Here is a 15257-nt window from a genome sequence, read left to right as displayed (position 1 = left end):
GTCCTTATAGACCATGATACACACAAGTATTCAGCAAGAATCACAGCAGAAACAGATGCCAGCAGATGGTATTACCCTGAACAAAATCAATTAAGGACATTTACAATATGTCAAAAGTGCAGCTACAAAAACAAAGTGTAGACCTGTACATCTGTTTCTTAATGAAGCCATGAGTATTTGACAGTTAGCCAACAAACCACAATCTAAATGCTACAGCAACACCAGTAATAGATAAGGAAATACCAGACATATTAAGATTCTTCAACAGTCACCACAAAATACAAGATGTTGAGCAGAGACTGAATGACCAGATACTGGAAGTCCATATGTCATGCATAAATGTAGCAAAAATATAAGCACAGGAGTTTTCAGTATCACAGATTTGTAAGGACATGATTTGCTCAAAAATCATAGCAATAGAAGTCACATGGCAATGATAAGTTAAAAAATACTATTATCCTCCAAAGCACAATCCTCTGCTATATTTAAAAGGATTCTTGGAACCCTATCACTTTGACTGAAATAAAAAGAAATGTGCTCACAATTCCCTAAAAGCTGTTATGACATCTCTGTTGAGAACCCGGTGACAACACAAGAAGCACGATGAGATACACAGACAGCCATGTCAATGGCATCTTGTAGACTATATAAAACACAAATGGACTGAGAGAATCCAGGAGTTATTTGTGCAAGGAACAAAAATCTGTGAGTTCCCTATGGAGAAGACAAGAGGTGAAAACATTTCATGCGGGGGAAAAATTATCTCTTTTGTGCCTCAGCTTCATTCAAAGTATTGAGGGCTCATTTATGGAAGAAAAGGGTAAGATCAGTGAACATCTGCTGCCAAAGATGGCATTTAGTGTCTGCTGTGACAGTTGTTATCAGTGTTTGCTGCAGATTCCTATCACTACAAACAGGGATGAGACCATCCCAGTCACAGACTGCTGCAACATGAGGAAAGCTCTGGTATTAAAATAGGTGATAGTATCAACTCCATGTACAGCGGTTGTTATTTAGCTCCTAGGGAACTCACACCAAGCTGCCAAATGAATGAAATATTCAGAAATATTTACATTAAGTGTTAATGAGGGCTGAGGGATGGGTTTCCTTAAGGACCCTGGAAAAATACTGCCTTAGCAGTGAAAAACATACTTACACTGTACATCAGGGCAACGCATCACTCATTTTTACTAAGGCCCAGATGACAGTCTCATTAGACCAGAGATGGATTAAAGACAAATGATCTGGTGAATAATGTCACTGTGGGCCAGGTAGCACTTCATCCAAGCAGTACCATTGAAAACAGATGACTGGGTAGGGATTGCAAGGATAAAAAACATAAGGCTTTAGGAATGGCATTCCTGGGGGAAAATAAAAAGAAATAAAAGCACTGCCTATTTACATTTAATCTGCTTTGTAATTTGATTTTTGTCATGTTACCTGTCAAACCATTGAACAAACTGAACAATTGTTTCTGCAGCACTGATAGAGATGTGACAGATTATTCAAGCATTGTGATTCTTTGTTCTCATATATCTCATTAAGAAATGATGATTGGTTCCATTTACAGCTCTTAAGTTGAATTCAATAACCACTGACACACGAACTCAACCTGGCATCTACTAATTTTTTATTGTTCTCAGACAGAAATAGTTCCTGGCAAAGTGGCTCTTGCAAACCATTTCAGTGTAGTGGCTGATGATTTTTTAACGACGCAACATAGAAAGGGAAAAAAAACCTGCAACTGACTTCTCTGCTGATTTATAGCATCTATGGAATGAAAAGAAATAAAACTTCTTGTACTTTGTACGTCTGCCCTTCCCCCACCTCCTCTTTAGAGAACTATTTTTAACCTGTATAGTTTCATTAAATAAATTCACAGCACGTCCCTGCAAACAACTGAGCTGGCAGAAGATGGAAATTGTCCTGTGGGATGTGTTCAGCCCCTTCCTCTTCTGTTGTGGAATTGCAACCTGTTCCTTCACAGCCTTGTAACTTTATAATGATGTTTGAAACCTGAGCATAAGGAGTGTAAAATGCTGCTATTCCAGCCTACTGCTGAGTAGTAGGGGCTTCTCTTGGCTCCCACAGGAAAACCTCCAAGCTGTGGAAATCAAAGGCAGAATTTTACCGTAACTTTGAGATGCTACAAATAATTTAAGAGAAAATAAAAGAGAACCTGTTGTGCTTCTCTGTGGTACCTTCTGACTTCAGGAAGACCCACTCAGACCACAAAGGAGACCTCTAAGTACACATTTTAAGTGAAATGTCACTTACTTTATCTGTAAGACCAGACACACAAGGAGACCTCTAAGTACACATTTTACAGGCACCCTGCAAAACCAAAACTAGGGTTTTCAAATATTTTTACAACCAATCTCCCTCCCCACCTTCCATATTTTGCCTTGGTGTCAAAATATGAAAATATCTAAGCCAGTGTTACATCCATAGGGGTGTTGCTTAAACAACAGCAGAAAAGGGATTTGATTGCAGAAAGTAAGGAACTCACTGCCACAACAACTGGCACAGTGTGGTTTTAATCAGCACAACTTTGCAAGCCACGAGTTTGCAGCAGCAGAAGGCAACAAGTAGTTGACACTGTTAATGTAGGCAAATTAAAGTTAAATGTGAACAGTGAAGACACTTCAACCACCTCATTTATGGAGAGGAATCCCTCACAGGGTACCTGAGACAGACCTCCAAACACCAAGCACAACGTTAGTTAATTGACCCTCCATTTGCTGTGGTCCAAAGAGTTTGCACCAACAAAGTTCAAACAGGCTCCATCTGCTCTGCACCACCTTTATTTCCCCCCCGGGAAGGGTGCTTTATCTAAACAAATAAAGCCCTTAACTAACCCAAAGGAAGATGCTTTGCTGTCTTCCAGCTGTGCCTCCCAGCTGTGCACACCTGCAGTGCCTGCTCTGGCATTGCACCCTACCAAGAACTTTGTGCAGGATTTAGACAGGAGATGGACAGCAGGGATTTGGTGCAGCAGAGGTAACGTGGAGATGGAGGACAGGAGGAGAGGGAAGGACCATTGTCCTCTTCTTGTTTGAGTTCACCCCCATTAGCTAACTGAGCACAGGGGCACCACAGAGTTCCCGTCTTCCCCTAAGTGGAACCCAAATAAGAAGAGAAATTCAAACTACGAAATAAATTAACAACATTCACAATGGTCTTTAACAGCTTTTACCAAATAGCACAAGTTGTTCTCTATGCATTCATTAATGAAGCCAAACAACATGCTGTTTGGCCAGGAAACAGTGCTATGTAAGGCTATATATCTCTATATATCACTATATAAACAGTGTTTTAAATGTGTGAGTATACATACATTGATATACATTTATATATATAATATTTTATATATATATATAGACACACACACATACACAGACACTGTATCTACTTATATGTATATAGAAGGCTCCTCCACCTTCCTGACAAGTACATGGCAATGCAAGACAAAGATGTCACAACATCACACAACCTCCAGGGCAAACACTGGCACCAAAGCTGATGGTCATTTAGCGGGCATTGACTGAAAATGACGGAAGTGTAGTGGTGTACAAAGTACAAGCTGTCCTGTCCAAAAGACCCATGTCTATGAATTTTTGCAGCTCATGAACGAGGAGGGGGACTTAAAAGTCTCTAGAGTCAATTAAGCTTGAGCTGAATACCATTGCTCTGCTTTGCTCCAGACCTCTCCTTTTATCTTTCCCCCAGTGCAGCTCCCCTCACCTGTAGAAAGAGCATGTTGTCACCTTTTGTGTCGGTTATGTTCCCTTTCAACAGTACCGAAAGGCCACACATTTACTTTCTGGACACAAATATTCTCAGCTGTCACTCAGGAATCCTTGAATCACTTCCATTACTTTCCATTAAAAATACAAGATTCATCAGAGACACTCATTCAATGAACCTGCCTAAAAAGCTCTGCAAGATTTTTTTTTCCAAGGTCTCTCTCTTAAGAGCATGAAATTTATGTCTATGACATAAATTACATGGCTATGGACAGGAAAATTAGTCAGTAAAATTACTCCAGATACACCTTAATATGCCAAAGAGCTGAAGTCTCCCTGCAGCCTGCAGTACCTCTATGCCCTGTGTCTATGTGCTTTTGAGAACCATATTTTTCAGCTTATTTCTTGGTACTTTCTCCCTGACATCTAAATATATAGCCTCCTGCTTCCTAAAAGGCATAAGTCAAACCTGTGACAGGAGACATTTCCCTTCCTTCTAAATTATTCCTCTTCTGCTCCCGTGCCTGGGTCATCAGGCCAAAAGGAGTCACACTTTTTCTGCTCCATTAATGTTTTTATCTAAGCATCTCATGATGCTTCAAGCAACTCAGCTAACAAGCTGCATGTTGTTTGCCCCCCTCTGCTCTCCCTAGGAAAGGTAAGTGGGGTTTGTTCTGTTTTGTAGTTGTTTTGGTTTTTTTTTTTTACATTTGAGAGCGTTTTATTTTGGGAGGGAGAGCTTGTTTGCTTTGCAATATTCAGGTTGCTATGTAATTATGCTAGAGAAGGTGTCTCAAAACACCATGGCTTGCACCCAGAGAAGGAGGTGGTATTTTTGTGATGCTCATCATCAGCCCATGGAAAAGCTTAACAGTGTCAGATTTTCCCCTCAAAAAAAGTTGAGCAAATTAATTACACCCCTGCGGCAAGAAATCCCATTAAAGCAAAGGTGTGAGGGTGATGCTGATCCCAGAGCTTTAGATAGTCCTTAAGATATCTCAGGCTGCAGCTACAAATGCTCCAAAGTAAAGGACAAAGCCTTTGATTTGTTCAGGTGTTATTGAAGAAAACAGGGTAGGGAGCTCAAATCAAGTTTAAGTTGCTCACGGTGTCTTGTGCCATTGACAGTGCACACCAAGCACTTTGCCATGCCTGAAATTCCCAAAACACCACAGGCTTCATGGCTGGGCACATTGTGCTGAGTACTTATGCTGAGAGGCAGGAGAAGACAAGAGTGAGCAGTGGGAGGAAATCTCCAAGCCAACTCAATATAACAGTGAAGGATTATTCAGGGATGCTCCAGTAATCTCTCTCAACTATGGCTGAATTTGATTAGCAACCTGTGCCTTCCCCAGAGGAGTTTCCCATGTGGCTGCAAATCCCCTCAGTGCACTCCTCTCCCTTCAGCTCTCATTTGTGCTGTTTGAGTTTTCTATGTAATTTTGGGTTTTTCACAGTTTTTCATCCGATAGTTTCCATCATTTCTGCCCTTGCCCAGCACAGTGGGGCAGTAGGGTCACAGCTGGTGAGTCTGTATGGAAAACACGCCTGGCTGAAGCTGGCCCTTTGAATTATTTAAGCTGGGTTGGGAGGATGGGGTCCTGCTGGGAGCAATCCCACATCACCCCAAGAACTGCCTGGACTGTTCCAGCTCTTTATAGCTCTGGGCAGACCTGGATTCCTCTGAGCAGCTGAAACAACACAGCAATAAAGCGCCCACGCTGTTACCAACAGCAGAGAGACAGTGCTTTGCATCTTCAAACCTTAACTAGTAAAAACGAATTATACATGATGACCCTGGGTGAATCACATACAAATAAATGTATTTTGAGGACATTGGTGCTGACACAGTGCCCACTACAAAAAGAAGTGGGACAGTCCCCTGCATGAGGCTGGAGTTAAGATTCAGGCTGAGCTCTGGGTTTACAAGTGACACACTTGCTTGTCTTTAACAAAACAGTGTTAGCATTTTTGTCTTATTTATTTAGATTATAAGTTCTCCTGGGTACGAACAGTCTTTTACTCTGGTGTTTGCAGCAGTCATCGCTCAACAGTGCCTGATCTCATTTGAGGCCAACAAAAGGCACAGTGGAAAAAAACCCAAGTATTTTAGACCCTTCACATCTCACTTGCCCATCTCCAACCCTCACATACACACCAGCTTCTGAGCCTTTGCAAACCTCTACATCTAAGCAGGAGTGGCTGTGCTGGTTTATTCTGTACTAGGACAGAAGCACCTCCATTTCTGTGACCAGTGATGCAGCTGGTGGAGAGGGATAGCCAGGTTCCCCAAGTGCCATGGGGTGTCAGGCAGGTTTTAAACACCCTGCTCAGCTGAAACACAGCAATGTCACAGAACCACTCTGCAGCACTGGAGGGGTTCTGTCTTTAGGGAGGTACCTGTGATATCTGAGGAACTTTCCCTTTGGAGTTCCCAGGAAGACCTGCAAACCTTCAAACCCCACCACTGTTTGAGCAGGGAAATATTACTCTCCTTGCTCTCCAAACTGCCACACCAGCCCTCACCAAAACAAACAGGGAGGTTAAAGGTTCCCAGACCTCAGAAATTCCACAGATCCTGACCTCACTCCACTCCCATCAGCCACGAATGAAATTTCTACATCTCCTACACTCTGGTAATGGAGTATAAGATGTAATTCCCAACTTTTGGGTGCTCAGGCTTGAAACAACATACTTTCAAATACACAGCCTAAATTAGGGGGAGCATTAAGAGCAGGAAAACAAGAAGAATCCTATAGGAAAAAGAGCAAAGGGAAGGGTTTAGGGGGGAGGTGCCACAACTCTTCACCCTGTTGCTGGTAAAAGCTCAAGTTCATTTGCATGATTACAAGCACCTGCATTTTGCTCCTCCTGGAAACTGTAAGAAGACTGGTTTATCTCCAATTGGGGATATAAGAAAATCAAAACAAAAATAAAAAAAAATCCTCAATACATCTAAGCCAGCATGTTTTCTCTCATGTGTTTCTTCCCATTTCACTCCTAAAAAATGTATTTTAAGAACTAATCCTACGTAGTCCAGTTGTCCAAAACTGTTGATATTTTAACTGTGACACATGATATTGCTCAGGAAAAGATCAAGCAAAATCAGTGAGCTATTGTTACAGAGGATGCCCAGTGCTGTGCTCAGCTGTTCTACACATGGATCAGCTCAAAATCAGAGATTCCCAGTAGCACATCCATGGTTTAAAATTTTTAAAAAAGGCTTTTTAACTCAGCTAAAAAATTTCTACTAAAGAGTATTATTTTAATTTAACCTTATACAATCTGTTTGGTGAGTAATTCTGGCATAAAACTCAATATGCAGCTTTCAACATTGAAACATCAGTGAAGGGCCTCCAAAAGTTTATTAACAATCTGTTATTTATAGCTTTCTTTTTCAAAAGTGATTGGCACAACATTCAGAAGAAAATTATAGGAACTGCCAAGTCAGATAATAAAAAAACATATCGGTGTTAAGATTTGATAGAAAGGTTTTAAGGAACACTATGATTGCCAGAAATCAGAAATATTCTGATTGCTAAGCTAGCTATTTGTCATTCAACAACAGCCCAATCACACACATATGTTTGCAAATTATTGTCATTGTTGTTAATTATTATTTACAGAGAAGCACTGAAAAGCAAGGTGGTTTGAATTCCAATGAAAATGACAGATCACTGCCCGGAGGAAATTTTTTATCCCTGCTTTCACTCATTACCTGTTTACTAACAGAACCCGCTTAGCTCCAACTTGTTTTCCTGCTATCTAAAATGACTAGAAAATTAGGTCCTATTAAGTAATCATGAATATAAACTGTGAGTCACCGGTTAAGCGAATACCATTACTGGCAATAAATTCAGAATCCTATTATAAATGCCTGTTATTGTCAAGCAAACCAAAACAATACAACTTTATTCAATATTAATTGTATCCTTGGATGCTTGAAAGGATTAAATAACCCCCAACTAATATTCTGCACGTAGTCAGGAGAACTGTGTGTGAAGGACAACAAAAATAATTGAGGTCAGTAACCAAGGAGGAGAGAAAAAGAGACAAAAAGGAAGGAAAACATACATAGATATTTCAGCTCCTATGTGAAAGCAGATGGAGGGTGAAGGAAGCAGACAGGCTGCTCCAGATGGTGGGAGCGGCGGTGAAGAAGGCTCTCACACCCACTGTGTTGTGGCTGTGAGGGGAACAAGAGACTTTTGCTTGAAGGATTACTGTAGGGCTCCAAAGAGTTGGGTTCAGCTCCATCCACCACCTCTCCACCTTCTGGGTTTTGCTTGTTGGGAGCTGCTGGGGTGTCAGCTACCTCTGTGGCTGCCAAAAAACACCAATATTTTTATGCACGCTTTGCCCTACACAAAGAGCAGTTGTGGAATAGATATTGGTTATACTGAAGTCCTGAGGACTTTGACTGAGGGTTGGCTGAGGCAAGGATCACATTTTCCCAAGCAAAAAATAGCTGGGAAAAACCCAAATAGTCCATTCCAACCCAATCCAAATATCTTTTGGATATTTGCTGGTCAAGCACCCTCCTTGGCTGCATAGGCATGGAGGTGAGCAGGGATCCTCTGGCAGCCGGGAGCTCAGACAGGACCCAGATGGACTTGAAAGAGAATATCCACGGGAAAAGAGAGAAGGCAGGCAAAAAATGAGGTAAGGAGTCAAAACTAGTAGAAAACCAGGCTAACAAAGGAAGCATGAGCACATATGTGAGCTGACAATACAGCAACTGCGTGTCTCCAGAATTATGTATTTACCTGAAAGGTTTTGATTATTGAGTATTTTGAAATCTTAATTTCAGATGATGAAAGAAAATTGGCTTTTAGGCTATACTGTTGCCCCAAACAAGCACTTTCCAAAATGCACCTGTGAACCAGAGCTGGAGAGCTGTCTAAAATCCCTTCCCACCCATGACTGCCAATTTTTTTCCCAATCCTCACCATCAATATTTAAATCCATTGGCTATCTTGCTTTGCTTTCCTTCCCATTTCAATTTCAGCTGAACCCTCAAATCTGTTATTTTTTGTTACTGTTCAAGGAAGACAATCAATTTACATCAAAAGAAATTAACTCATTATTTTTAAGCCTTCAAGAACACACTGGACAGCAACTTATGCCTGGCGATAGCAAACAGGATTACTTGGTTTAAAGCAAAATGTGTCACCTTAATGGGGTCCTAACAATGTTTTTCTGCTTTCCCTAAATAGAATACACAAACTAAAACATCTGAGTTGTTTCACACCATTATGTTAAACATTAATATTTGGGCTTCAGCTTTCACTCCTCCCACAGATGCTAGAGAGGTGCTGTACGCACCTCTTAGCACAAATTATTCCTGACCCCACGTGGGTTTGACAGAGAGATTCCCAGAGTTACAGGTTTTAAGGTCATAAATGACCATGAAATATCTTCCTCTGTAAACATGGACAAGAGGCACTTTCCTGCTGCATGAAGCTTGAGAGCTTCCAGAGCTCCCAGAAAATCATAACAGAGGAGTTGAGATCCACTTGCCCTCATGGTTTGCTCCACTGGTTCATCAGTTTTGCCCCTGAAAACATCCACCCTAACTTCAGCCCTTTGGGACACTGTATTTTCTCCCCTGAATCTATATATATATATATTTAGGTGAAATGTCTCTTTAATTTAGGAAAAAAGAAAAAAAAGGAAAATACTGAACTGAGGAAAATATGAAACAGTCAGACAGAGCCACTGCTGCCTCACTGAGGTGTCGTAAAAGAGAGGCAGCAATTGCTAGTAATGTCAGCAGAAACTCGAAAATCAAACAAAGCCCTCAATCATCACAGGGGGCATCGAGCCAAGGGAAACACAAATATCAACATATTTCTTTATGTCTTAAGAACTTCCAAAATCAGAAGGGAAAAACTGAGTAACTTGCATGATGCCTCAAGTTAAACAGCTAAACAGAGATGATCTGTTGTGTGAGTCCAACACAAGTGCTTTTGGCACCCAGTTGACAAAAAGGGAAGATCTTTGACCAGAGGCAAACAGATCTTGAGCCCTCTGGTACCTCCCAGCACCTCTCCTCCAGAGAGCAGCCTCTGCCAGGACCTGTCCTTACCACCAGCACCTTGTCACTGGTGGGATCCAAGGCTGGCCTGAGGCACAGCCCCCCACGAGGGTCTGGCCATCCAAAAACTGGTGAGAGAAAGGGTTGGATCAGCTCTTAGAAAGAACCAGTGCCTGTGCGAGGCTGCACTCAGGGGAAGGACATGAGAGGACAGAGACACAGCCGACAGCAAGTCAGGGTTTGTGACAATGTGTGTGTCTGTGTGTGCACGTGGGTGTGTGAGAAAGAAAAGAGCTGTGAGAGGAGGACGAGGAGTGACTTTATTTCACAGCATGAAGAAGCACGTATTGGTGTGTGGAAGAGCCATGCAGAGTGCCAGGAGCCCATCAAATGGTGTAAGAGTATGGAAGTGACACAGAGGAATCAAAAATTACCACAGAACCCCTGAGAAAAACAGAACCACCCATATGTTTTCTCTATACTGTATTTTAGGAAAGTACTGGAAATTTATTTGAAGCGTATTTGTCTTCCCACCCAGCTCTTACTGTGTTATGGCTATATCCATGCAACTCCCTCTGTTATCCTTACTAAGCTTTAAGGAATCTACCACATCATTTTTAAGGACTGCATCACTATTTTCATAGTTACGAAGTCTTAGTCGTTCTAAACATCAGAAGTTCATCATAACTCTGATGTCAATAAGGCCTAATGACAGATACCTTAGAAATGTGGGACGATCTAATTAGGCAGATCAAGTGATGGAATTTTCCTCTTTGACTAGTGGATGACATGGTGTTTCTTATTATTTCTTGGATGTCAAAATATGAGGTTTAAAATGCCTTAGATACAATACACTTTAAATATGGAGGGGGGAAAAAAGTGGTATTTCTGTCATCACTCATTTTCTTATCAGATTCCTGCTATTGTGAAACTTTACAACTCTCGAGAGCTGGGGCAAAAATCCTCCTCCCCAGGCAGGCCCTCAATTGCCCTCTCAATTTGCCTTCCAAGGGGAACTGAGTAGAGCTACAACCAGTGAATTTGTGGAAATTTAAAGAGAGAAGGGCTTAGTCAGATCCTCTTCTTTCCTCAAGCACATCTTACTTGGCTTGGAAGTCAAGCTGACTTGGAAGATCAGCTGAGGATCTGGCCAGTTGCTATGATTTTATCTTAATATTGTTTATTTTTTCCTAGCTACTTTTTCAGGATCTGTAATTTCACTGTCAATGGCTTAGTAGTGAACAGATTCAGGAAGGAACACTCAATGAACCTGTGTATATTATATACTAATATATAAACTATAGAAGTAATCATGCATAATAAAATATAATAATATTTATTAGTATTACCAAAATGTTTTGTTGACACACTGGTACCTGAGAGGCTGCAGCCCCAAATTAAGATTGCACATGCTTTAATATCTGCATAAACACAGAACAGGGTAAATACAGGTTTGGGTACATCTGAGCCAACCACTGCATTGCTGATACTTCTTCAGAAAAACATTATTGCCCAACAGCCCAAAGCAGAGCAAACAACACAGACTTTGGCCACCAAAGGAAACAATTCTTTGGGTGGAAAAGAGCTCCTTTCTTACATCTGGACATGACATCCAATTCAATTTCACCACCAGTAGCTGGACATGATTTACAGAGACATGTAAATAATTCATTCCAGCTCTGGAAGGGAGAGCTGGGTACTCATTAGAGGATCCTTGAAGCCCAAATGATAGAATGATTAACCGTCTTAGGATCTTTTTAATAATTCCAGCAAATTTCAACTCTCCCGTGTTAAAGATCTCCTGAAGAGCTTTTATTCAGATGAAAGGCTCTTTTCTGAGAACAAATCATTAATAGGGTATACACATAGATTTAACATTCACAAATCAATGCACTTGAAACAAAATATGCTTTTAAAGTTCTTTTTTCACTTTCTTCCCTGATTTGGGGGTTTAATGCTTTTCTTTCTCCAGCCAATTTTACCACAGGCAGTTAAGACAGCTGCATGAAAAAGGGCTGTTTTTCTGTTTAAAGTGCTTTTAGCACTTTGGCATCCTGAAATGGAATGGTAGAGAAATGCAAAATACAGCTACTACAATCCAGTGCATTTCATGTGATATGCCAAGTTTTTCACTCCATGCTAGAGAAAAATCTATTAGACAGTGAGCTCAAGTGTTGGCTGTCCAACACAGTTCAGCATTACAGTGCAGGAGGGATCAGAGAAGATTTCATCCCTGCTCCTAAATAATGCCAGAGGAAAACATTTTGGTCCAAATACTTTAAAGCTACTTAGACTTATAGAGTTTAATTCCTATTTAAATACTTTCTTATCAATACTTGAGAATGATTCCCACCATTTGGGCTCCTGGACTCTTGTGTATCTGCTGCTCAAGTCAGCGAAGAGCCTTTCACTGCCTTCAGTGAAAATGGAACAGGCACTTTAATGATTTGGCACAGCAATGGCCTAAATTTTTTAGAAGTTTCACATCCTGGTAAGTCACACCAGCTCTGGTAGGAGCTGCAGGTGCTGCACTGGTGGGTGGCCAAGGACAGAACCAAAACTCAGATTCAAATCTTCTAATTATCAGCCTGCCCTTGGAAGCTAAGGAATGCACAACCAGAAGGCAACCCACGTGCAGGCTGTTAAATGCACATATATTCATAATTAAATACCACTGTGGCTGAAAAAGAAAATAGCTCAATTTTCTTTATGTGGGCCCAGGTTAGTAATCCATTTATTTTAATTTTCTAAAACTTTCTAGATTAACTGTTAAGTTTTAAAACTTCACACCTTCCATTCCCATTAGAAAGGACTTACCAAACTGAGGTTCAGACAACAGTTAATAGTTTGAGACACTAATTGGCCATATTTAATGAATTTAATTTGTAACAGCCATGCTAATATGCATAACTATTAACTCTGACCAGCTTTACCTTCCTTGGGATCTACACCTGCTCCCATTGACTACAGTGGGATCTGGATCAAGGCCACAGCATTAATTCTTCCTGAACCTCTTCAGCAGCACACATTAACCCTCGCAGGAGGCTTCAACACCACAGCCACAGAGATGACACAAAGCTGTACAGTGGGAACCCCAGCGAACTGTCCTGCTGCTCCAGCAAACCTCAGAGCACTAATACTTTCCTCTACAACACCCCTTTGCTCAGGAAGGGAACTGCACACCTCAGGTGACAAGCAGGGCACGTCTCTCCCAGCATGAAATTCTCACAGCAAAAACTCAATGAAGGTGACAAGAATACATCACAACCCTTGGCTCTTACGCTGCATTTTGCCCCTTCAGAGACCTGGACAGACATGAATTTGATTTACTAAGTCAGAGTTTTCCTGAGGGCTGTGCTATCAAGCTCATCACGGCAGAGCTGCGTGACCCACCTCCATGTTAAATGCCCAGCCTGGCTCCTACTCTCAGCCTGTTTATAGGAAATCAGCGAGCCCACGAACCAGAAATGCTCTGTTTATAGGGAGCCCTCCCTTGGAAGCAGAAAGAAACTCAAATATTACAGTCAAAACTTGTTCCGCTGTGTTTTGGAAGTGGCACGCAGCGTAGGAAAAGCACTACTCGAGATTAACAACGCTACGCTTCGAGACATGCTTAAAGTTTCAATTAAAGCAGTGGGGACACAGCTACGATTGGGAGCACTCCCAACACAACCCAACTTTAATTACAATGTATACACAAACAGCAGCCCATGCGCTGACTCCTTCAGCACTCCCGGCTCCCTACATATATAATAGCCTGTGTGCGAAAATTAGTTTTAACAAAAATAAAACTCTTTGCTCAGCCAAAAAGGCACCAGCCTGTACCCCGCTCTCTTGCACCATCTGTGCGTGTTTTTTCTCAGCCTTCTAAAAAAAAAAAAAAAAACCAACCAAAAAAACCCAACTCTAACGTTTTACTAATCTTTATGCCCCGCCACTATAAATAAAACAAATAAAGCCCCACAACAGTTAAGCATCGTAGCTAAAACACATCCAATCCACTCCGATTATTTCTGCTCGTCTGTCCACGAATAGCCGCAGCCATCGGCTTTAGGGGAAGCGTGCGAGTCAGACCGCATTTATTTACAGTTGCACTATCAAGAAAAACCTTCCCCCGTCTCTTCGTTCTATGAATATTTTAAAACACTTGGGGTTTTTCCTTTTTATCGCTTTTTTGGGGGGTTGGGGGGAGGGTGAGGGGTGATGCTAGCCCAGCTCCTGCCCCACAATTCTATTTTCCTCCGTGTTCCCAGGTCGCTCCGACTTCTTGCTGGGATGGATACGCGGGGCGCGGAGCAGCACCCGCGGGTGCGCAAATCCCGCACCGAGACCCGCACCCACCCGCGGGGGACCGCGCATCCCCGGGGGAAGGGACAGGGACAGCGCCCGCGCCCGCCAGCGGCCCCGCAGCCGAACCCGCCACCTACGTCCCCAGCGTCTCCTTGAACTCGAAGATCTTCTTGATGTCCTCCGCCTGCTTCTTCCAGGAGCCGCCGCCGTCCCCGTTCTCCCGGGCCATGGCCGCGCAGCCCCGCGGATGCCGCGCCGGCGGCTCCGAGCCCTCGGGCGGCTTTTGCTTTCTTTTCTGCCGCGGCGGCAGCGGCTGCTGCTGCTGCTGTTTCTTCTTCTTTTTCCTCCTCCTCCGCCTCCTTCTTCTCCCCTTCCTCCTCCTCCTCCTCACACTTCCTGCCCGCCGCCGCTTTTATTTCCTCCGCGCTCCGGCGGGCTCCGCGAGTGTCACTTTTCCTGGGCTATTTCCTCCCAACTTTCTCTTCCCCCCTTTCCCTCCCCTTCTCTCCCCTCCTCCGCGCTCCCCCCGCGGAGCCGCTGGCGGGGCTGCCCCGTCTCTCCGTCCTCCTGCGCCCCGCGCAGCAGCTGCGCGCACCCGCGTCCTGGGGTCACTTTGCTCCCTGACTGACCCACCCCGCGGAGAAGTCCCTTTTTTTGTTTGTTTGTTTGTTTTTCTTTTCTTTTTTTTCTTTTTTTGTTTTTTTCTTTTGGAGGGAGGTCACTGTTTCTGTTCGCCCACCCCCGTGCGGGGCCCCGCGGGATGCTCAGCCTGCCGGGCGCGGTGCGCTGCGGAGCCCCGCGGGCGCAGCGGCTGTGCGCGGTTGTTATGGCAATGGGAGGAGGAGGAGGAGGAGGAAGAGGAGAAAACGGAGGAGGAGGAAGAAGGAGGAGGCAGCCCCGCCGCTGCTCTGCTGCCTGGCGCTGCCCCTCCTGACTGAATGAAGATAATTCGCATTGCACCAAAACCACGCACGTCAAACAGGAGGGGAGGGAAAGCAGCGAGGGAAAAAAAAAATAAAAAAGGAAAGCCGGGAAAAAAAGAGGAAAATTAAAAAGGCACACCACAAGCGGCCGTGCTGCCTGGACGGGCTCTGCGCGGGACTGCGCCGGGATGCACAGGGATGCGCGGGGGCGGCCGTGCCCACCTGTCTCGCACCCTCACACACAGTCCTGGGATGCCAAAA

The 15257-nt window shown here is 43.3% G+C and overlaps 1 protein-coding gene across 3 annotated transcripts in view; it reads right to left on the bottom strand.

Annotated features, from left to right (window-relative positions):
* The window catches only part of CAMK1D (calcium/calmodulin dependent protein kinase ID), a 209881-nt gene extending 194846 nt beyond the window's left edge, over nt 1-15035 (bottom strand). For all 3 annotated transcript variants that reach the window (XM_085082821.1, XM_085082831.1, XM_085082839.1), the window contains exon 1: nt 14211-15035. In XM_085082821.1, coding sequence (XP_084938947.1) covers nt 14211-14302 — 92 coding nt within the window. In that variant the 5' untranslated portion in view covers nt 14303-15035. The remainder of the gene's footprint in view (nt 1-14210) is intronic.
* Between the last annotated feature and the right edge of the window lie 222 nt (nt 15036-15257).

Source organism: Lichenostomus cassidix, chromosome 1Aa (assembly GCF_008360975.1).
Source record: "Lichenostomus cassidix isolate B80296 chromosome 1Aa, HeHo_3.0, whole genome shotgun sequence".
In the NCBI taxonomy this organism is placed as follows: domain Eukaryota; kingdom Metazoa; phylum Chordata; class Aves; order Passeriformes; family Meliphagidae; genus Lichenostomus; species Lichenostomus cassidix.
This window is presented reverse-complemented; position numbering and strand designations above follow the sequence as displayed.